The sequence below is a fragment of the Scleropages formosus genome, chromosome 14 (genome assembly GCF_900964775.1).
Source record: "Scleropages formosus chromosome 14, fSclFor1.1, whole genome shotgun sequence".
NCBI classification, from domain to species: domain Eukaryota; kingdom Metazoa; phylum Chordata; class Actinopteri; order Osteoglossiformes; family Osteoglossidae; genus Scleropages; species Scleropages formosus.
In genome coordinates this window covers 25,398,106-25,422,098 of record NC_041819.1, presented here as the reverse complement: position 1 = coordinate 25,422,098, position 23,993 = coordinate 25,398,106, and the positions used below count along the sequence as shown (strand labels likewise).

At 51.8% G+C, this 23,993-nt stretch overlaps 3 protein-coding genes across 4 annotated transcripts; 1 reads left to right on the top strand and 2 right to left on the bottom strand.

The window, feature by feature from the left end:
- LOC108931703 (junctional adhesion molecule B-like) lies at positions 1–7,438 on the top strand. Its single transcript, XM_029258172.1, has 10 exons — positions 1–190; positions 3,105–3,170; positions 3,267–3,380; positions 4,059–4,208; positions 4,289–4,518; positions 4,717–4,897; positions 5,011–5,118; positions 5,251–5,266; positions 6,272–6,343; positions 6,706–7,438. The coding sequence occupies exons 1-10, from the start codon at positions 139–141 to the stop codon at positions 6,902–6,904; spliced, it is 1,188 nt and encodes a 395-aa protein (XP_029114005.1). The 5' UTR covers positions 1–138; the 3' UTR covers positions 6,905–7,438.
- Positions 7,439–7,517: 79 nt separating this feature from the next.
- Positions 7,518–8,906, bottom strand: atp5pf (ATP synthase peripheral stalk subunit F6). Of its 2 annotated transcripts, none has more exons than XM_029257839.1 (4): positions 8,829–8,906; positions 7,986–8,153; positions 7,733–7,857; positions 7,518–7,612 (listed from the first exon to the last, which is right to left on the bottom strand). In XM_029257839.1, exons 2-4 carry the CDS (start codon positions 8,144–8,146, stop codon positions 7,581–7,583), a joined length of 318 nt encoding a protein of 105 aa, XP_029113672.1. In that variant the 5' UTR covers positions 8,147–8,153; positions 8,829–8,906; the 3' UTR covers positions 7,518–7,580. The 2 variants fall into 2 exon arrangements, with proteins under 2 accessions (XP_029113672.1, XP_029113673.1); XM_029257840.1 differs by lacking the exon at positions 8,829–8,906 and adding an exon at positions 8,660–8,808.
- A 1,527-nt stretch (positions 8,907–10,433) lies between these two features.
- Positions 10,434–23,512, bottom strand: LOC108931713 (amyloid-beta A4 protein-like). The gene is made up of 15 exons (XM_018747691.2): positions 23,151–23,512; positions 18,913–19,080; positions 18,671–18,800; positions 18,400–18,512; positions 18,098–18,288; positions 17,596–17,858; positions 16,864–16,997; positions 16,700–16,774; positions 16,457–16,615; positions 16,130–16,258; positions 15,950–16,049; positions 15,527–15,715; positions 12,662–12,753; positions 12,411–12,557; positions 10,434–12,258 (listed from the first exon to the last, which is right to left on the bottom strand). Exons 1-15 carry the CDS (start codon positions 23,220–23,222, stop codon positions 12,157–12,159), a joined length of 2,064 nt encoding a protein of 687 aa, XP_018603207.1. The 5' UTR covers positions 23,223–23,512; the 3' UTR covers positions 10,434–12,156.
- Between the last annotated feature and the right edge of the window lie 481 nt (positions 23,513–23,993).

The window sequence follows — 23,993 nt, the reverse complement described above, 5'->3', positions numbered from 1 at the left end:
GAGCGGAAGGCGCTCCAAAGCACACCGTGCAGCTCTGCTGCAGCTGGAGGACTTCGGATCTCCGCCTCCAGGTGGACCTCAGCTCTGCACCCGACCACAGTGTCTCCGGGACCCACGGTTCAGAGGCGCTCCACCACCATGGAGAAGGTCGAACTGCTCATCTGCTCCGCTTTCTTCCTGCTCATGCAGTGTAAGTGTCTTCGCTCTCCTCGCTCACTGGCAGCACGATGCACAGAGTGTTTACAGAAAGTGGTGTGTGTGTCTGTGTGTGTCTGTGTATAGTTACTGTGTGCAGTTACTCTGTCTGTCTGTGTGTGTGTGTGTGTGTGTGTGTGTGTGTGTGTGTGTTTACACTCCTCTTCATATCTCCGTCTCCCACGAGTTCTCTATGATCTGGACTCAGGCACACACTTGTCCAGGGTTCAAAAAAGTACATCTCAGCAATGCAATGCACCACAGTGTACCACAAAGTACCACAAATTACCAGCAGCAGGCAAAAGTCCCTCGTTCCTTGTGCCCCACTTACCCCGCTTTGCGGTTCTCGGTCTCGTCGCGGCACAGAGGACCGACTTATGAGCCCTTTTCTCTTTTTTCTTCATGTGCCGCTCATGGTTTTGTGAAGGTTCCTGTTGCACTGACTCACACACACACACACACACACACACACACACACACACACACACACACACACACGTGTTACCGCCTTCATTCAACTCTCTTCCACAGTGTTTACAGCTCCTGTGGACCATCAGCGGCAGCATGAGAAACGTTGCTGTTTGTGGAGAGAAATGACTCGTGTTTTCAGTTCCGCTGTAGCTGGAAGACGATAAGATGTGAAATGAAGGTATTACTCTGTTTTTACCGTATTACCGTAAGGTCACAGAATCGCATGGAGCTCCATCTTTTACTGACCGTACCACAGGGTAAAAGTCCCTCTGCTGTTAGGAACCAAATGAGGTCCAAACATGTTTCTGTATGTTGAGGAGCGCGTCTGATTTGTGGTACTTTGCGGTACTTTGTGGTACATGTCTTTGGTGAAATGCGGGGCGGTCCTGATGAACGCGGTACATGATCAGTGACGGGTTTCGGGACTCCGGTGGGTCCGGTGAAGTCTTCGTGTTCACAGAAAGGGGTGGAGGGTGGGGGGCTCCAGCTGTTGTTACTCCTTACATGGGTGTGTAGAAGGTCAGGTTTAGTGTTACAGCCATACAGGAGGGCATTGTTCTGCTGTCTGCTCTCTGTCTCTGTCTTTCTCTCTCTCTCACACACACACACACACACACTCACCCAGTTCCAGACTTTTCCAGCACTTTCTTGGGGCCCATGAGCAGAGAGAGAACTGTGATACCCAGTGCTGCAGGAGGTCGCGACCCACGATGGCGTTCTGCTCTCACCACCCGCTCGTCAGCCCCGAACCCTTGTTGCATTGCTGCTACAATAACAGAGATGCAGAAAAGTCCCTTTTTCGTCCACTTTCCATTCTAAACAAAAAATGTGTAAACAGAACGCAGTCGCTGCTGATGACACACACACACACACACACACACACACACACGCTGGGACCGAGAGCCATATGGTCAGCCCATGGTTCTGTAGCACTCAGTTACCACCTATCATGTCGACCGCAAAATACTACCGTGACGAGGCTGACGTTACGGGACGAGTGTGTGTGTGTGTGTGTGTGTGTCCGGTGTCTTGAGGGGCGTCTGCGCGTGCTTGTGTGCGTGTGAGACCTGGGGCAAAAGCAACGAGAATAACGAACTTCGGTAATGAAAAAGGACGCAGACTGCCTTACTGCAGAGGGACACACGGTGGACAGAACAGCAGTCCATCAGAAGGCAGACACACACACTCACTCGCTCGCTCACACACACCAAAGCCAATCCAGAGTGACCGGGCTGAAGGCCCTTGTGTTCACACAACAGACCCCTTTGGGAGGAAACCCATGAGAACGTGGCGAGAACAGGCGAACTACCCGCTGCACCGCTGTGCCACACAAGAACAGCCCAGTAAAGAGGGAAAACAAGAGTAGGATTCTGTGAGTCATGGTGGGCGGGGTGAAGAAAGAGTGCGCGCACACACACACGCGCTGTGTGTAACCGATTCTGAACACGAGGCTCTGCGGACAATGAAAGTTTTATGGCTCAAGGACACAGAATTTATTTTTTTATTTAAATCAACACTAAATCACTGTTTGTTCACCTCATGACCATGTAAACCTGTGTGGAGTTTGCATGTTCTCAACGTGTTTGCGTGGGTTTCCTCCGGGTGCTCTGGTCCAAAGGCATCCTGTTCAGGTCCTCCAAGGTGTGCGAGTGACATAGAGAGAGTGTGTGTGTGTTCCACTGATGTATGGATGAGTGACCCATTGTCAGTAGTGTATCTAGCAGTATCTAAGTTACCACGGTGAATAAGGTGTGCGGGCTCATAACGCTACATAGAGTTCATTGGAAATCGCTTTCGAGAAAAGTGTCAGATAAATAAATAAATGTAAATGACCACATTTACAGATCTTGTGTGTGTGTGTGTGAGAGACTCTGAGGGGCGATACACACGGAGCAAGACCACACACAATGTCACACTGCACACACCATAAACACAACCTATACTCCCTACACACTCCTTACACAGTCCCACCCCCCCACCGTGTGAGCTGTTTTAGACGTGTTCCCTGGCCTTTGCTCTGCTGTTTCACACACTGAACACTGGGGGGGGCTCCTTGCTGCTAACCCCCCTGGAGATCAGATCACTTTGTGTCCAGAAGCATCACGTGCAATATGTTGCGAATGGGTGTGTGCAGGCATGCAGACCGACAGCTGTTTACACCTGTCAGGGGCAGTGGGAGCAGGGCTGGGGGCTGGGGGGGGTACACACCTGTCTCATGAGACTGAAATGTGGAGTCGTCACTGTGCAGATGGTGCTCGTAGCTGCTGCCGGAGGGGGTGGGGGGAGCGTCAGCTGCGCCGGGGGTGACAGCGTGCGTGTGGGGCCATTCTGAAAGTAGAGTACATGAGCCGCTCCGTCTCTTACAAGCCACCAGCGGACAGAGGAACAGTGGACGATATCCAGGTGTCTCCTGCCTAACTCATGTCCGTCATCCACAGCCACGCCCACAGCCCCGGTCACCGTGACAACGAAGCAGCCCCTCGTGGAGGTCCACGAGAACGAAAGTGAGTAAGCTAGACCCGGGTGAACACACCATGTGTCCTGGACCGTGCTTCCCCGCCCTTCTCCTCGCTGCTGTTCCGTGTGTCCCGTGCGCGCAGGTGCAGTGCTGTCCTGCGAGTTCCAGACGCAGGCCGACCCCACCCCGCGCATCGAGTGGAAGAAGAGGACCGAAACCAGCGTCCACTTCATCTACTTCCGGAAGGAATTCCTCGGTGAGGCGCCCACACACGGGGAGAGGTGTCGGTGTCGAGGAGGGCGCCCCCTACTGCTCGTTGCGCTCTCACAGTAAAGTCCTTCCCACGCTGCGTTTACTGCGTTTCCACCTCACTTAGAGCGAGAATCACCGGCAAAGGCGCGACGGTGAAGTGGACAAAGTGCACGGGACAGTTAGGGTCAGGACAGCAGCAGCCGTGTCTCCGGGGCACCGAGTGTCCGCAGTACAGACAATCTGCGGTTTATTTCCTTTGCTTTGCTCTGCTCTCGTCTGTTTTCTGAAACTGTGACTGAATGCGACCTGTTTACCCACTGAGTCGACAGGGGGCACTAAAGAGCTTCCAAACACAGTGGCACTGTGGGACCACCTCACTTCAACTCCCTTCCACAGTGTTTACAGCGCTGTACCTATTTATAGAGCGAGGGGCTCAATAATGGACACCAGGGAGCACTTTGTGGAGACAGTATGTTTGTATTTGAAATTAGTTTGAATGTTAACATATATCAAGTTCTCAATAAAAAGTCTGACCGAGTATTTTAACCCTTCCACCGACTGTGACTCCAGAGTTACAAACAAATCGAGTTGCGAACAAAGTGAGTTATGAACAGACTCAATGTCCCGGTGCCATCAATGACTCTTTGTGCGATGACCCCACACCATCCTTGCCCTCCCAAAGAGGACTTGGTGGGCCGGGCGACCATCGAGGGGGCCACGATCACCATCCAGAAGGTGACCCAGATGGACGCAGCCGTGTACCACTGTGAGGTCAGCGCTTCTCAGGACACGGTCAGCTTGGGAGAGACCAACGTCACGCTCAGAGTGCTCGGTAGGGTCCCCCGTGCATCCGTCCACGTGTCTTTGTTCTCGATGCCAGGGTGAGGGTGTGCTATGTCCCCCCGCCCCCAGTGCCTCCCAACACCCCCAGCTGTGAGGTTCCCAGCAGCGCCCTCACGGGGACAAGGGTGACACTGCGCTGCTGGGACAGACAGAGTGTCCCCCCGGCCACCTACTCCTGGTTCAAGGACAACAAGCTGTTGAGTGTCAACCGGGCGTCCAACACCACATACGCCCTGGACCCCAGGGCAGGCACGCTGGTGAGAAACACACCACACACACACACACACACACACACACACACACACACACACACACACACCGAAAGTGATTTGAACATTAACCTTCGAGGACCATGAACAAATCAGTGATATTTATTAAGGTGTCGCCTCCTCATTCTACTGTTTCCACCTGTGAGCTCATACACTCTGGATAGATACACACTTTTACCATACCTTACAAAAGTAACGCAATCTCAGGAGCCCTTCGTACAGTAACATCTAAAGTTTCTCATGGTGAGCCACTTCCAACACTTGACGGATATTTCATACGCAGTCGTGTCCCTGTGTGTCGAGCAGGAGTTCAACCCCATCTCTCGGGCCGACAGCGGTCGCTACCACTGCGAGGCGTCCAACGGGGTCGGGGTGCCCAAGAGCTGCAAGGGGAACCACATCCACATCGGTGAGCGAGAGCGTGCGCGTCTCTGAGAGTGTGTGACTGCGTGTGTGTGAGTGTATCAGCGATGCTTGAAGGGCTGCTGATCACATCTGTCTGTCTCTCTGTTGGTCCTGCAGACGACGTGGACGTGTCGGCGGTTGTGGTCGGGGTTGTGCTCGTCACCCTGCTCCTGGCGCTGTGCTCTCTCGTGGGATGCTACACCTACCGGCAGGGCTACTTGAGCCGTGAGTGCCGCCCCCCGTGGGCTGTGGGCCGTCGACGCTCCGGCAAATGGATGCAGCCGGACGCGAGCAGCACTAGACTCACACCTGTCCATGTCTCTCCCCGTCTGTCTCCCTGTGTGTCTCTGTCCGCAGAAGGCCGCAGAGGACGGTAAGACTCAGTCCTGTCCCCTCCAGCCCCACTGACTGACCCCTCCGTTTTGGAACTAAAGCATTGACGGTCCCTCACGAACGCACTCGGGGCTCAGCTTACAAACACTCATTAGTGCCAGTGTGTTCCTAACTCGTTTGGTTTGTAACTCTGAAGTCACTTTTTCGAGAAGGCGGTCAGTCACTGACACAGATGGCCCTAAGGACGGCTCCGTGATTTTCCACCACCTTCCAACTCATTGAAAATCATGAGAACAAAAGTCCTGCTCAGCGGCGACTGCTCACCGATTCACCGCATGCAACACATCTTTTCCGCTCAGATAGAAGGAAATCAACATCATCATTGTAATTATACGCCAAAAAAAAAAAAAAAAAAACTAGGAAGGTGATCAGGAATCAGTGATATTCTGATCAAGTTTTATGCAGCTACTTGTGTGATGAACATCTGTGCATCTGGTGAAGGAAACTAATTGTACTTAATAATCACACATCTGTATCTAAGTGTTTCTTTCTCCTAATGAACACACTATTTTCTACGAGATGTTCATCGCTTTGGAGAAAAGCGTTGGATAAATGAATACGTGTAAATGTAAACATTGTACAGGTCATTTGCACTTCTCTGCAGTCAGAAATAATATAAACAGTGAAGAAAGTATTAGAAGTAAATTTTGGATCTTGGAAAATCAGTAAGTAAGCTCTGCAATATGAGGTTGTGCGCAGCCAGTTTGTGATACCCAAAGCTGTGTGTGTTTGTGTGTGTGTGGGGGGGGGGCACTTCCAGGGAGCTTGGTAAGAGTACAGGTGGAGCACATCCTTCGATGAGACACGGCAGGATTTGCACGTGCAACCCTCATGTGTGACACGAGTTCACCGGAAGTAGCACCTGAGACACCACACATACTCAGACGTGACCCTCTGTCCCCTGCTTGAGCGTTAGAGCATGAGATTAACTGTGTGTGTGACACTGACCTCTGACCTCTACGTGCCCCCTACCCCCACAACCCAGGTCCTTCTGGATCTCTCAGTGTCACGGCGTGACCCAAATCAGCAGCCAGAACCTCCACGGGGCCGATGATACGTGAGTGAGACCACTGTGGGCCAGTAAACATGCGTGTCCAGAGAAGGCTGAGGTGTGAGAGGATGGTGATGGGGGGGGGGGGGGGGGGGGGGGGGGGGGGGGGTTGGGTGCTGGAAGGGTTCATCTCCCTGGATGTCAAACAGAAACACCAACAATAAAGGTAACTGCAGGTTGTAGAGCAAGTGATCAACCAGCTGTCTGGAGGCCAGTGAGACAGAGCGAAGGACTCTGATCAAACATCGTTTTTATCACCATGTCGGCTGCGGCATCTATTTTTATGAACAGAAATTAAACATTTAAATTGAATGTCGGTGACATTTATTTTCTTTGCTCTGCTTCCTAAATATGTGTTTGTTTTTCAGCAACACGAGCTACGTGAGTTCTGCCACAGATGTAAGTGCTCCTCCTGCCGTGGCGTGTGTGTGTGTGTATAACAGAGAGAGAGAGAGAGAGAGCCATTCCACAACCCACCTAAACATTTTATCAGCCCATTATACTATTAAAGGTAACATGTATTTTTGTTTCACACCAATAGAGCTTCGTGATCCATTCAGGTCCTGAGAAACTACAAACAGGAAATGGACAGGAGAGACAGGAAGTAGACTGATCCCCTTCCCCTTGTGTATGCTCCTGTCCACAGGCTCAGGATTTCAAACACAGCCAGTCCTTTGTGCTGTAAGGATCCCCCCCCTACCCTGCAAGAGGCAACAGAGCTGATACACCAGACTGCTGTACTTCAGCTCCCTCTAGTGGCCGGGGGGGGGGGGAGAGCGTGAGGGTCTGCGGCATGGCAGCATCCTGCTCCGCTTGTGTGCGCGCGCGCATGCAAGGAGAGAAAGAGACCTGTGTCTCTACTATCCTGAACAACATTTCACGTGAAAGGAGAACAACTGCATTTTCCCCATCTAGGTTTCGGAAAAACGGTCTTGTTTTAGACCTGTAAGGACAGTCGTGGGGAGTGTCATCGTCGCACTGAGATACCATGCGTCACCAGTGTTAAAGTATTGTTATTAAAACGCACTTGCCGTGGAACTGAAAGGCCAGGAGTGATCTGTGTGTGAGAGAGCAAAAAGGAGCACAGGGACAAATGGGGATCAGGTGCGAGGAGGGAGCCAAGAATGTGTGTGTGACGGGCACACCTGGGTGCGTAACACTCACGGAGCTGCAGGCCACGTAACCCGAAAGAGTTTATTAAATAAGGAGCGGGACACACAGGAACACACACAGCAGAGACTCCTCACTTGGCCACCACTTCCTCCAGCTTAGGCTCTGCAAAGGAGACAGACAGACGCACACAGAGAGAGAGAGAGAGAGAGAGATACACATGAGCTCCAGGCAGGGAGACAAGTCGAACCCGGTTCCACACTCAAAGAATGGCAGGCTGCTCACCTGGGAACTTAAATTCCGGGAACGTGGTGAGGTCTCCGCCCCCATAGAGGCGCTGCAGTTTGCCGATCTCCTCAGAGAGGTTCTTCTCGTAGGCGGGACCCGTATCGACGACGCCCCCCGCGGCTCTGCAGGGGGGACACGCGGCACAGTATTGCGGTGAGGCAGCAGGTGGCGTCGGACTCACGGGGGTGCGGCACGCACAAGAGACGGGGGCCGCGCTGCACGCGGGCGGGCGGACGGACGGACGACCCACTTGCTCTTGCTGTCGTAGTCGCGGATCTTGTCGAGGAAGAGCTTCTGCACGGGGTCCAGTTCCTTGGCGCGGCTCAAGAGCGCCGCCGACAGGCCGACGTTCCTCCGCAGGACGGGCGACACGGAGCGTCGCAGCAGCCGGGTCACGTGGGGCAGCGGCATCCTCCTGCTGCAGAGAGAGAGAGAGCGCGCAGTCACACACACACACACACACACACACACACAGTGTGCAGTTTGTTTGCTCCGACTCGAACGAACGGTTTCCTTCAATCCTTCCTCCTTGTGTCCAACTGCGACCGACCAGCAGCTCGATGTGTGAATACTCAGTCAGTGTCCCTGCAGCGCAGCGGGAAATACTGTGTTATTATTTATTTAATTTATGTTACATATGTGCTCAGAGCTCCCGATACAAACACACACACACACACACACAGTCTCAGTGGTGCCCAAAACTGCCGACACACGAAGAAAGAAGTGATTTCAGAGTCGGTTGAGCGATGCATCGCACGCATGCTCATGCTGTTGCGCACTCGAGTCGAGTCGTGCACATAGTACGTACAAGTTTACCCTACTCGACTGTGCCTCTGCCGCGTATTTTACACCCGAAATTAGTTGGTTTCGCCGCGACTTTCGAGCCGAACGAACGAAGCCGAAGCGAAGGCGAAGGTCACTCACTCTGTCACACAGTCTCTGCCTCGTGACCGCGACTGGACTGACTAGTCTGCCAGTAACTGAAGCAGTCAGTGGAGCGGAACCGGACACCCGACTGACCCGCCGAAGCCCCGAAAAGATGCCACGGCACTAAACGAAAATGTACGAACAACTGGAACAAGGAAAAAGTCACCTTCTTCTTCACACTCCTCCGTACAGTCGCCGGGACCTATGGCTGACAGAAATGCAGTGAACCCTGGGTAAAAAGCACCTACAGCCTCACTTTCGGATAGTGCTACCGGGACTTGTAGTTTTTCTGGCAGCGATACCGCCCATTTCCGGGTGGTGCTGTCGGGATTTGTAGTACTGTACTGTGTTTGATACAGCGACAGCAAGGCTCCGACATTTCATTTGCCCTAATCTTTTTTTATAGTTATTAAACACACACACACAGACACACACACACACACACACACACACACACATTTTCAGAACCGCTTGTCCCATACGGGGTCACGGGGAACCGGAGCCAACCCGGTAACACAGGGCGTAAGGCCGGAGGGGGAGGGGACACACCCAGGACGGGACGCCAGTCCGTCGCAAGGCACCCCAAGCGGGACTCGAACCGCAGACCCACTGGAGAGCAGGACTGCGGTCCAACCCACTGCGCCACCGCACCCCCCGTAGTTATTAAACAATTCAAAAATATTAATCCAGAACAATCGAACATACCCAGGGGGAATTAAACAAAAAGAAATAAGTAAATAAATAAACCTAACTAAACTATTAAGATAAGATAAGATAAGATAAGATAAGAGGAGGGTCCCGAAGGAAATCCTTGTGCCAGAGATTGCTCAGCCATATTACAATATGTACAGTCTATGGCCTCTTATTATTACACTCCTCAGTGTTATGTACTGCTTAATGTCTTTAAAGAAAACGGAACATATAGGTTTTCATTAGCAAATTTGGACCTGTGTTTCTGATATTTGACTAAAATGATTAATAACGATGAACCAGCAGCAAGCGGTAGGAAACAAACTAGGTTTGCTTGAGACTTTCATGTCTGCAGCTATGTCTCCTTCTCTCAATGCAATGCATAAATTGTACTTTTGCTGAGATGTACGTCCCTTTGGACAAAAGCGTCTGCTAAATGAATAAATGTAAATGTAATAAATTAATATATATGCCTGTTTCTCTGTACTTGTATCAAAATGTAAGAATCCAGAGACATCTCTCCGTGTGTGTTAACCACGTAGACAGAAAAACAGCAGGCTGTTGTTCTATGAAATATTCTAGCAGAAGGAAGGGCAAACGGGCTGAAAATCAGAAAACGTCAAAGTGCCTGTGAAGCAGAGTGCAAGGCGGCACTATGGACACGTATCTCAGTGGCACAGTAAGTAGCGGTGTTGTCTCACAACGCCTAGGTGGTGCAAGAGGACATGGGTTTAATCTCTACTCAGTCTGCGTGGAGTTTGCATGGGTTTTCTCTAGGGGCTCTGGTTTCCTCCCACAGTCCAAAGACATGCTGTTCAGGTTCACTCATAGTGTATGAGTGACAGAGAGAATGTGTTCCACTGATGTATGGATGAGTGACCCTTTGTAAGTACTGTATCTAGCAGTATAAGTTACTGTGGTGAATAAGGTGTGTGGGCTGGTAACACTACATGAGTTCATTGGAAGTCACTTTGGAGAAAAGTGTCTGATAAATAAGTAAATGTACATCACACAGACATTTTGAGACAAATCACCTCTGTGGGACATAGAACAACGACCAAAGGCTTGTTTTATTCTTGAAACTTTATTTATGTACAGTGTATAAAGCTCTCCCAGTCAAAGCACATGGTTTGTAAAGTAGCACAGAGAAATCAGTTGAAATAAGTGCGCCCCCTACTGGCCCTTTGTGCCTGGTGCAGGAGCTCCATCTCCGAGGACCTCGCCTCGCTCCCGGACCACCGCGCCTGCCACAGACGCACCGTGCCCCACGTCTGACCTCGCCCCCCCTAGAGGCTAACACCTTGGGTCAAAAATGATGGACTGCTCACCCAAAAGCCATGTGAAGAGGATGGTTCTCATGGCCTTTTGATCCTCATTCCACTTCTCGTCAATCACAACCATCCCTCTGGCTCCTCCTACTACACTAGGCCACACCCACAAAACTCAACTGCACCGCCCACCCAATGAACACACAGGTGGGGAGGACCTGTAAGAGCAAGTACAAATATGGGGCTTCCAGAACCTTCTCTCCCGCTTTCCTGAACAGCACGCGGTGTACAACATGTACATTGGTGACACACAGATGTTCGCAGTATAGCGTGTGATAGGTGGGGCTGCAGGCGGAAAGACAAACAGGTGGGGGGTGTTTCCTGTCTCTGTACTGTTTTAAATGTGCCAATTTAAAACAATATTGGAAGTTCAGGTGGGTGTTTTATAAATTTTTACACCCCTCCCTGAAAGGAGGGAAAGACAAATAATGGGGGGTCATTTGTTTTCTCGCCGTGACGGAGGGAAGGACAGTAGAGAGACCAGAGGGGCACACTGGGTCGCAACCCCACCCTGCTCCAGCCTGCCCCGTGCTGGCCTGTAGAAATGCCCAGGGACACCCAACTGAGAGCGTGTGATGTTACACGTGACGTTATACACCGAGGACCCCCACCACACGCTGCAGTCCCACCCCCCACCACTAGGGGCAGCAGAGACACACCCTGGTTTTCAGACTGAAACAATGCTGTAAATCCATAAGAACAAACCAAACGACCCAGTTTCTGCATAAATAACAGGCAGACGGTGCTGCTCAATTACAGTGGACAGGAGGAAGACGGATGGAGCACTCCGGTCCAGGCCACCAAATATCTTTTTAAATTCAGTCATCTCATGCATTAAACAGGAACAGCTAATATCTGCTAATAATACATGATACAGAAATAAAAACACTCACTTTAGTTAATGTCCTTAGTTTCTTTTTCTCCTTTCTGTTTTTATAAATTCTTCACTTTTTGAAAAACAAACCCCAAACAGTAGAATAACCAGGTGGACAGACAGAATGCAGCTTTAATACACACAGGTCGGGAGAAAGGGAGGGGTGAAAGAGAAGGGTGTGTGTGTATGTGTGTGTGTGTGTGTGTGTGTGTGTGTGTGTGTGTGTGTCTCTCTCTCACACACACACACGTGTGCGCAGGTGGAATTTACCAGCACAGAGCCTCAGTGGAGGACTTCTGCTAACTCTGCCTCTTTCTGACCATTTTGGGATGGGCCAATCAGAGCAACCAATGTGTGCAACTGACAGCTGAGTTAGCCAATCAATGAGAAGGTTAGATGAGAAGGCATGCCTGTTGCTTTCACTGGCCACTTAGGGCAGGGGTTGTGCATCTCCATGGCAACAAGCAGAACCGATTGACTGGGACTCTGTGTTAGCCCCGGCCATAATGTCAGGTACATAAATCTCAGTCATGGGGCCCGGGGGTGGGGCAAGGGGGGGCGGAGTCATGTGACTGACACTGACAAGGGGTTGGGGGGTATCTTCAGTTATGCATTTGCTCAAAGAACTTGTAGGTGGGGTTTTCATAGCCATTCTGCTGCATCCTCGTCAGGTGGCGCTCTTCTGGGGTCACGGCTGCATCCACCTGGAGAGAGAGATACATCAGAGAAGCCCCACATACACATGCATGTGCACGCGCGTACGCACACATTCGCACACATGCTCTGCTTTGATGATGGGTGAGCTCTGGCCCCGCCCCTTTACCACCCTGCGCGGCTGCTGCGTCCTGATGCTCACCTCGACGATGCCATGATGGATGAACGTGTACTGCTTCTTCCTCAGCATCACCAAAGTGGTAATGATGATGGTTGCTATGACGACCCCTCCCACCATCAGCCCGATGACGGCTCCCTTATTGGAGCCCATGTCCTCGGCAAAGAACACCTGGAGGAAGTGACACCTGTCAGCGAGCTGAACTACCAATTGTCGAGGACACAGCAGTGCTCTGAGTTTATATTCAGTCTGCGTGTGTGTGTGTGTTTACACACCAGTTTTTGATGGTGCACTTCAAACGCGGCACTTTGCCGCTCCTCCGTCTCAAGACGCACTTCCGGAATGATGTCTGCTTTCAGTCCAGATCCTGGAAAGAAGAGAAAGGGAGCAAACAGAAGGGTTGGAGATACAGACACACACACACACACACACACACACACACACCTGGCTGTGTGGGAAGGAGCAGGTCACACATCCAGCATCTCCACTGGGGAGCAAAGAGCAGGTAAGTAACCCACTTTCTATCCAACATCGTCTCCGCTTACGAATACTCATTACGAATTTACATTTACATTTACATTCATTCATTTAGCAGACGCTTTTGTCCAAAGCGACGTACATCTCAGCAAAAAATACAATTTATGTATTACAACTAAGAGAATGAGACATAGCTGCAGACATGAAAGTCTCAAGCAAACCTAGTTTGTTCCCTACCACTTGTTGCACCGAGGTTCATTGATATCAAGTAGGTGCATAAGACAAATAGACAAATCCTGATACCCACATTAATTTCTTTCTTTTTTAATGAAATATTAGAAGATACACAAATAAGCAAGTACAATGCCAGAGTAGTGGCTGAATAAAGGTTGTATCTGGGGATGCTTCTGGAGTTACGATGCATGAACAGTTACACCGTAAATGAGCTGGAGAGATCTTGGGCAAAGTGGATCTGGAAAAGGTGGGTTTTCAGACCCTTCTTGAAAACAGACAGAGTTTCCGCAGTTCTGAGTGACAGGGGAAGGTCATTCTACCACAGCAGACCCAGAACCGAGAACCTCCATGCTTTATTTTTCTTTCACGGGACCACCAAGCGAGCAGAAGTAGATGAGCGAAGGGGCCTGGCTGGGGTGTACCGGTTGATTAAGCCTTGTAAATAGCTGGGAGGAGTTCTATTGATGCATTTGTACACAGTAACCAGGGTTTTGAATTTGATTCGGTCAGCTACAGGAAGCCAGTGCAGGGCGATGAGTAGAGGAGATACATGGGAGCGCTTTGGCAAATCAAACACAACTCGTGCAGCAGCATTCTGGAGAAGCTGCAGAGGTTTGATGGCATTAGCAGGAAGGCCACACAGGAGAGAGTTGCAGTAGTCCAGATGGGAAGTCACCATGGCCTGGACAAGTAGTTGGGCGGAGTCAGTAGTGAGGTAGGGACGGATCCTACAAATGTTATGCACTGACTCCAATAGTGATGAAGTGCTTTGAAAGAATCGTCATGAGGTATATCCAGACCATCGCTCTGGACACTCTGGACCCTCTCCAGTTTGAAGACGGAACAGATCCACAAAGGACGCCATCAGCACAACAACACACTGCCCTCACCCACCTGGAAAACAAGGTTCGAATGCTGTTTATTGACTACAGCTCAGCATTCAACACAGTGGTACCTTCGAAGCTCATCAACAAGCTTCACAATCTCGGTGTGCCACCCACCCTCTGCAACTGGGTTCTGGACTTTCTAACGGGCAGACCCCAGTCCGTTAGAATGGGGAACCACACATCCAGGTCAATAACCATAAACACAGGAACTCCGCAGGGCTGCGTGCTGAGCCCAGAAGGGAAGTGGCTGACCTAGTGAAGCGGTGCCATGACAACAATCTCTCCCTCAATGTCCACAAAAGAAAGGAGTTGATAATAGATCCACGGAGAAGGAGGGAGCAACACTCATCACTGCATACTGGTGAGACAGTGGTGGAGAGGGTGAGCAGCTTCAGATTCCTGGGTGTTCACATTACTGAAGATCTCACCTGGTCTCACAACACAGCACATCTGGCCAAGAAATCACGTCAGCGTCTGCATTTCTTGAGAAGGCTGAGGAAATTTGCCATGCCGAGCCGAATCCTCAGAAGCTTCTATAGGTGTGCGATCGAGAGCGTCCTCACCAGCTCTCTCACAGTGTGGTTTGGAAGCTGCACGGTACGGGATCGTAAGGCGCTACAGCGAGTGGTGAAAGCTGCTCGGACCACCTCTGGAACGTCCTTACCATCACTGGCGAGTCTGTACCAGGCCAGAACCATCAGGAAAGCCACTAACATCATCAAGGACAACAGTCATCCCCAGCACAGCCTTTTCACACCCTTACCATCAGGCAGACGCTACAGGAATGTTAGAGCCAGAACCTCAAGGCTGAAAAACTGTTTTTACCCACAGGCCATCAGGCTTGTGAACGACACCCATCGCGGCAGACACAGTTCACCCTCTGAGCCTGAGAGGTGTCAACTACCCCCCATGCCTCCTACACGCACATACACATCCACAAGGCCAATAACATCAGAGACCACAGACTACCTCCGCATACCTTGCGTACACAAATACACACCCCTTTCGACTGCGAATAGACCCAATCTACCTCTGCAGGACTTTGCACATGTACGACTTCCATGCTTATATTGCGCACTGCACGCTTTATATACGTATATAACCTCGTTTCTTGGATTTTTGCACTCATAGTAATTTTTGTAATTTGTGATTTACGCCTTGTGTTTTCCTTGTGTTTTTCTTTCCTTACGTCCTTACAATTTATGTCATAGGCGCTGAGAGGATTCACAGAGTAAGAATCTCATTGTACGGTGTAACGAACTGTTTACTGTACACGTGACAATAAACTCTTGACAAGATGTGTCTGAAGGACTAGGCTGTGGCTTCGATATGTTGAGAGAATGACAGGCTCGCATCAATTGTTACTCCCAGACTTTTAGCGAAGGAGCTAGGCAAAATGAATGAGTTGTTCAGTTTGATCGAGATATTAAAGATCGATGATATTAATTAATTATTAATATCATCCTCCTGTCCTCCAGTCGTACCTCGCAGAAACACTTCACTCCACACGGGAGGTCAGTACCACGTTTACCCCATTCTTACGCTGGTTCTCTGTGTTGGCCAAGCCGAAGCTCTCGGGGTGGATGAAGCCGACTCCGCCCTCCCTCAGGGGCAGCAGGTCCATGGGGGTGGGGCTCCGGGGCAGGTTAGGCATCGGGGCGTCGTTGCCATAGCAGAGGAGGGACGAGCGCTGCTGCGACACTTCGGCCTGTTCCCGCTGCACCAGCTTGTCTGTAAACAGATGAGTGGGTGGAGATGGGGGAGGGGACATGGTGAGATGGGGCGGGATTAGTGGATGGGGGGCCGGAGCATAACATGGGTGAGCAGGTGAGACATTGATGGCAGAATGACCGAGAAAATGTAAATACAGCAAAGACAGAGATAGGTGTGAGGGGGCGTTTAAGGAACTGAGGACGTGCAGGCGGAGCTTAAAGGACTGAGGGGGCGGGGCATGCAGAAACTCACCCACTTGGTCCCGGATCTCGTCAGCGACTCCAGAAACCTTGTACAGCAGCGCCAGCGACTGGTTCATGCGCTCCTCGATCACTCGCAGGTGGGTGAGCACCTGGGGGCCAGAGGTCAGGGGTCACACACGATTCCCCCCTCCCCCATCGAGATGACGTGCATAGGCGACCGCACCGGTACCTGAGGCCGGATCTGAGAGGCCTTCTTAGGGTCCACCATGCGCAAGTGTTCAAAGTGCTTCTGAGTGTGCTGGCGGTCCTTCTGCTCGGCGTGCAGGTACTTCCTGAGTAGGACGAACACCTGACGGGGCTACAGAGGAACAGTGCAAACACGCTGCAGTGTGTGTGAGCGTGTGTGTGCATGTGTGTGCATGCGTGTGTACGTTTGTCCATCTGTCCGTCCCTCCGTCCGCAGAGCAAAAGCCACCTGGCGCCGAACCAGCAGATGCAGACATGCAGGAACGGCACTGTGGGACCACCTCAGTTCATCGCTGGGGGCGGAGCCTACCCTGGGGGTGGGGACCTGCAGGGATGCCAGGTAGCTTTGGAGTGCCAGGCGGCGGCGGTCGCTGAGCAGGGCCTCCACACGCGCCATGTGTGTCTCCACGAGCTGCTGCCTTTCGCTGGCTGCCTCGCGCTCCAGTAGCTCCACCTTCTCCTGGAAGTGCTGCACACATGTGTGTCACCTGGCGGTCAGCGTGAGCGCGGCGCCACAACGCCCAAAACGACCACGTGAGCACAGGTGCGTTACCTCGATGACTGCCTTTTTGTCGGCGCGAGGGAGGTTCTTGGCCCGCCGCTCGGCCTCCTCCCACTCCCTCATCACCTGGCCACACAGGAGAAAGGGGGGCTCAGAGATGCCCTCCCAACAACCCCCCCACACTCCCACGTGCCTCTGGCTCCCCTCCCTCTCACCTGCGACATCTTCTCACGTTGTTTTGCCTCCAAGCTCTCCTTGGCCGTCTGGAAGTGAGCGTGCTCGTTCTCGTTGCCGGGGGTTTTCAGGTAGCGGTCCACGGCATCGGGGGGGCTCGGGACAGTGGTGGGCACTGGGGCGGGGGGCACACCAACTTCACTGAACACACAGCAGCTCCCAGAATGCCCTGTTCTTCACGCTGCCCCCTATAGCAGCCGGTAACTGATTGTCCACAAGAACTTGTACCACGTTTTGTTCGTTTTCTATCTATGTGTCTCTGCGTTACCATGGAGACAACGACCACAAGGGTAAGAAGCCTTAATGAAACAAAGACCTTCCAGTGTCTCACATGCCAGCGACGCTACAGAGCTCCTCCAAAAGACACACCCCTTCTCTAAAGTAGACACGATGGACTGAGGGAACAGGACAATGTACAGGTGCATCTTCTCTTTACCTTGTTTACCTTAGCTGTGTTTTGTGTTCTCTTTGATGAAGGAAAAGGCCTTTGCACAGACTAACAGTAGCGAAGTAGCATTGTGGTAAAACAGAGGTCATGCGGACAGCTGTAGGAGAATGGAGCGCGGCGACCGGAACGCGCTCGTCTCCGCCGACGTCCAGCACACCTCTGGACGGCAGCACGGTGCGGTCACACGGCCACCAGTTTGGCCAAAGTCACCTGAGGTCAGGACACTCAGCACAGCAAAGGCTGACCTCCCACTCCGGTCTCCTACCTCGTACCACTTCCTCCACAGATTCTGTGGTCGTGGTCGTGGTCGTTGTGGTTGTCATGGAAATGCCGCCTCCGCGGTCACCTATGTCAGCTATGCCAACGTCATCCTCGTCTTCGTCGCCATCACCGTCCAGGTCTCCGTCGGCGTCCTCCTCGCCATCGCCGTCCTTGTCCAGATCCTCCCGCTCCTCTTCCTTGTACTCCGCATCTCCCGGGACAGACTCCACCTCTTTCTGCCCTGCAGGCTCCACCTCCTGCCGCATGCTGATAGGGGGGAGGGGTGTGAGTCGGTGAGTGCGGAAGTGGCATCTCCCACCTGCACTCGTACTGCAGCAGCCTGATAGGGTCAACGGTGGGGCTCCCTGTATCATCGTCATCATTATTATTAATTATAATAATCGGACTTTATTGGCCAGCGTCACCTGAGGAACTTTACAGTGATTTACTCCCTTGTCCCCCAGTACCGGAGGCTGCCAGTGTGTCCGAACGCGCTCACTGCGTACCTGCTGTCTCCGTAGTCAGCCTCGGCGGTGCCCCACCACACGTCCGACTGCGACTCGTCCGGCCGCTCGCCGTCCCAACTGGGCTCCGCCTCCGATGGGCAGCACACAAACTCCACCCCCTGGAAACGGTCGATGCCGCACGGCAACAGCATCCCGTAGTCGTGGAGGTTCATGGAGTGGTCCCCGCAGGACTGGGAAGAGCACAGTGGTGAGCGCCTTCGAACGCACCATGCACGCGCTCTGGTATACAGTGTTGTACTGTGCTGTACAGTGGCTTTACACTGGTGTGCAGTGCTGCTCACCTCCTTGGCCACTGTATGCCAGTGCAGATGACTCTCACACTGGTCCGTGCGCTCCTGGTGCATGAACTTACACCTGTCTGGAACGAGGAGGGCGTCGCTCACAAACTCCCCGACTGAGGAACACACACACACAACACACAACACACACACACATAGAGCTTAGTATAGCACAGAGTATGGTATAGTTTTCACTCACTCACAGACATAGACACACATAGCTTTAGGGTATAGTAATTTCACTCACACACTCACACACACACACACGGCGCACCGAGACAGCGGTAGGGCACAACGATGTGCACGTGGCTCCTGCACTGTTTCCTTCCTTTCTTGCACCAGTTCTGGATGCTGATTGGCTGGTTGGCCTCCACCACGTTGGTAACCTGGAGCTCAGGATACACCTGGGGGGAGGTGGGGCAGGTCCAGGGTTCATCAGCACCGCCCACCCTCCTCTGAGTCCTCCTACACTCCTTGCAGCCTGAGATGCCCTCCAACCTCGAACCCGTGCCCTACCTCCTGGCAGTACTGCAGGATGCCCTCTTTGGTGCGGATGCAGCTCTTGGTCCCGCTGGGGTCCGACTCCCAGCTACCGCTCTGAACGTTCATGTGCATGTTGGGCTTCCCGCAGAACATGGCCACCTGAGGCTCTAGCTGCAGGCCCGGCGAGCCGTCAGTCGGCACCTGCAGTCGAGAGAGGAGGCAAACACACACGAGCTGAACACACACCCCAGCAGGGGGCCTGAGCATCTCGTCCCGCAATGCACCTGTCCACAGCACGCAGCTTTCTGCCAGCAGGAGGAATGAACAAACAGGTGGACAGTAATGCAGGCAGCAGCAGGACAGTGGACACACACACACACACACACACACACATACACACACACAGCGTGCAGACAACATACAGAGTCCAGTCTCCTTTACTATGATTTCCATTATTCCCGTAGCTCCAGTCCAGGACCACTTACACTCTTAGGTCATGAGATCATTGTTTCTGGCACCCCCAATTAAACAGGCACCCCTCCAGTTACTCCCTGCTTCCTCTTCCACGCAAAAAACTTTATGGTCCGCCATGACACAATGTTGACCGTGGGCGCTTCACTGTCTCATTTGTCATGGGGGAGGCTCCCCACCCCAACAGGTGGACACACACATAGGACACTGGGAGGAAGATCAAATGGGGGAGCCTCCAGAGCACAGCGGTGTCACCGTCATCATGAAGGACGGGCCAGAGGAATGCAGGCCGGAGATGCCGTTACCATGGAGACCAAAATGGTTAAATCCAGACTGAGAATGTGAGGAATGATCTGAGATGACTTGATGATCGCTTCTCGGCCTTTTGACCAAGATCAGGTGTAGTACCAAAGATTTTAGTGGGGGCAGAGTGGAACCGTGTTCAGGACTGTGTGTGGCATGTCCGCAGCTTTCCTGGGGCGAACCTCTGCTCCCTTGTAGGAATTCTATTTATTTTTGGGTAGCCTGCTAAGCCTAAGGTGCAGGGTCTTGGGTGGCTTGTCCACTGTCCCCGCAAGGTGATGCAGAGATTTTGTTTCTAACCATTCTATACCGGATTGTCCAGAGTAGGGTTTTCCTCGAAGACGTCGGCGGCCCCTGGGGGAGAACAAGAGACCATCATTGGTAGTGAGAACGACAGCTAGAAGGAACAGGCACTGAAGAATACCATCCGCTTTCGCTGGAGGAACCGAGATGACGTTGTCGGATTTCACAAGCGCATTCCATTCGTTCGCGAGATCGTCTTTGGACTCCTGGGACTTCCGGCGGAGGACATTGTCTGCATCCAGAGGAACGGGCCGTTGTCCTTCTTTGACGTCACGCTGGCAACCGACGAACGTTATCGGAGGGTGTTGGAGACGTGTAGGGTGAGTGCAACGCATTCCAAGCTGCTCCCCTACTCCATTGAGCCACTCTGGAGGACAGATAGAAGAGTTGTGACTGTCCGCTTCTTCGACCCCTTTGTGTCGGAGGACGTCATGGCAGCTTTCCTGGGGGATTTTGCCGACGTCTTCCCCGGACATGAGGAAGACAGGGACCTTCTGGGCATCTGGACTGGACGGAGACGCTTTTCAGTTCGCCTGTGTCCCGACCCTGCGGGGATGGACGGTTATAGGCACCCGCCTGCGTATTTCACCTCTGGTAAGGCAAGAGGCTACCTATTTTATCCTGGTCAGCCTCCCTCCTGCCACTTGTGTCTTGGTCAGGGACACACCGGGAGATCATGCAAGACAATGAAGTGGCAGCGATGTTTGGAGATCGGCCACCTGGCCAAGGACTGCGTAAGCCCCCATCGCCGTACCCAATGCGGGGGGGAAGATCATCTCTCCCGCAGCTGCCCGCAGCGAAAGCCGACCTATGCCGGGTTGGTGCGGGCAGAGGCGGTGTCGACGGGGGAGATTTTTGTTTAGAAAAACTGTTTGAACAATTGATTTTTATTTGTAGATTTTAAAGTATTTTACATTTTAAATTTCATGTTTTATTTTTTAGGTGTGTGTCGTATGAATGTTTAATGTTTATGGTTTTATTGACGGAGCAAAATCAGAACGTGAGGGTTTTGACATGGGTGCCTGGTACTTTTTTGTAGGTGTGGTACACATGTGTTTTAAGCCTTGTATTCAAACAACTTTTTGGTGAAGGGTTTTAAAGTCCCAGGTTCTTTTTGTTGTAATGGATGTCTATGTTTGTTGTTGAATTCTGATGTTTATTGCTTTTTGTATTGGTGAAATAAGATGTTTGGAGAACTGAGTAAGCTCAGACATGATAGTTGAGAAATGTTTTTATAATGGAATGTGAGGATATTATTTTGTGTTTGTGATGTGGAATATTGGAAGTTTTATTTTTTGTTCTTAAGTTATTGAACAAAGTAAAAGGAAAAAAAATTATCTGAGATGACAGAGGAGCCACAGCAGTGACCTCGTCTTGACCTGAGGCCACAGTCGAGTGAGAAAGGTCACCGCTCTCACTGACCGTCAAGAAGAGGAAAACGTCCAACATCGTTTTACCAAACTGCTGCCTGTCGCGTGCAAAACGCAGGACCCAAACGCAGGATCTTTTTATTAGAAGTCAGAAGGGCAAAGTAACAGTCTTGGTCAGGGGCAGGCGTGGGTCGAAAAGTCGAGGTGAGAACGTCGTTCCGAGGGATGATCCCAAGTCGTGGTGGAGGAGGCGAGGAGAGGGTCGCGGACGCGGGGAACAGAACTAAAGGGACGCGGGGCAGGACGCGGGGCAGGACGGGGGAGACGGAGGGGGACGCAATGCGACGGTCGGGTCGGGAGACCAAACAGGCTAAGAGCGCTGAGGGGACGGTTGTCTCGTCGAGATTCCGCCGTTTGGCACCCTGCTGACTGCTGCGTCTGCGGTGTGACTTCGTGACCCACACAAGTCACCGATAATTTACACCCCCAGATCTGTCATACCGGAGGTGAAAACACAGACACACCAATGAAGCTCCGGTGTCGAGAAGAGCACTCTGCTGTGCCGCACACAGGTCACATGGGCACTCGGTCGCGGTCACAGAACCAGCTGTTCGTCCTGCTTTGGAGAACTTCGGTGCCTTGGAGTCTGCAGGGGGTTCAAAGCAGTGAGTGTGGAATGGCTCTTGGTCCTCGAGGAACCTCTGGAGGTGTTGTGTTGACAGCGTGTGAGTTACCGCGGTGCAGCGATATTCGTCTTATGGAGCTCCACCGTTCTGTGATGGAGCGAATATGGTGTTATGGTCATCCTTGGATGGTGCTCTGATGAAGCTCTTATGTCACTGTGTCACCCTGGCAGAGGTCCAATGGCTCCGTGGTGGTCCTCTGGTGGAGCTGTGATGTAAGACTGCGGTCCACCCCCCCACCCCCACCATCTTGCCTCTGTCTGCGCATATCTGCGCCTGTTTTCCCAGAGGAGTGCATTTACACTGCTAACTGGCATCGCGAAGGATATCGACACACACACACACACGCACACAGACACACACAGACACACACGCTGTTGCGGGGTGCAGAGAAGCGTCACGTAGAAGATCCGCCGGGATTCATCGCTGTTTACGTTTTCAACCCTAAACACCAGTGTTTGAAAGTCGATACATGATGATGATAATAAAATCTGCGGTTTGTATCACACACGAGGAACACAACGACACACCAATTCACACATGATCCACTGCGGCTCGCAAGTGACGTTTAATGTTTCACAACAAACAGAAAGAAAACACGAAGGAGACAAATTCATCCTCCACCTTCCATCACAGAGCGGAAGGTTCAAAGTCAGCGATCAAAGGGACAGGAATGATGTATCAATAAACTGTGACAGTGTCGACAGACGGAAACAATGTATCTACTGTAACAATAATGTATCAGAAGCGCGCCAATGAATGTGCAGTGACGATGTATCAATAGTACACACACAGAGTAGTAACAGTCAGTGTATCAAGACACACACACAGTAACAGTGAGTGTATCAATTACACGCACGAAGCTCAACACCTCGGCTCGACCTCGGCGGCTTCTGATTTAAATTTTAAAGTTAAAAACAGCAATTTTCCTCCGACATGATCACGAAATGTGCCATTAAATTATTTCTCTCATTTCTACACACGTACGTAGCCCCATGGCATGGACCGGGTGTCTGTACGCGCACCCCGTTTACCATGGTATTCGCACACACATCACCACCACGCTTAGCGCGGAGGACACATTTATGACATTTCTCTGCTCCACCATGTGTCCCATCATCATGCTGTCCCACGTTCCTACCTCAAGCCCCAGAGCCGAGACGACGATCAGCGCGAGCAGGAGCAGGAGGAGAGCCGCGCGGGCCCCCACCATGTCGGCCTTCGCTCCGCGCGCCGCTGTGCGTGTCGCTGTGCGTGTCGCTGTGCGTGTCCCACACCGTGCGTCCCCGACCGCGAGGCTGAATGCACTGAATCCTGTTGGAGGGGCTCGAGACTCGGTACCGGTCACCTGACCGCGCACAGTGGGGGTGGGGGTGGGAAATGGAGGGAACGAATGGGGAGAGTGTGTCGCTTTTTCATGTCCCTTTGTGATCTTACACAGGCAGCGTTTTGGGAGAAGCAGGAGAACGTGAAGAAATACTCTGTCACTGTGTCAGAGTCCAAGTAAGAGTGAAGATAAAAATGCTCATCACTGGTCACATTATTATAGATATTCGTTGTTGTATCACCACTGTAGTGTATTATACACTGTATTATATGCGAAATTATCTCACTAATCGCTCTGAAAAGTGGTTTGTTGCAATCATGGCTTCAACAACTCGGAGTCACTGTCAGGTTGAACCACTGGGACGAAACGCTGCTGGAATCATGGGGGGGGACATCAATGGGTAAAATCGGTGAGTGAAATCAGCGGGTTGAAGCTGTCGGTGAGATCAACTGGTAGAATCAGTGAGAGAACAAATAGATGGAATCTGCAGTCAGATCGGCATATGGGGACCTGTGGCTCAGAGCAGTTAGTGGAACTGCTGGATTGAACCACCGAGTTGATCATTTGGTCAAATCATTACATTAAATCATTTGGTGACATTATCGGTATTGGATCAAATCAATACCTGGAGTCACCCATGAGGTGTGAGCTGAATTT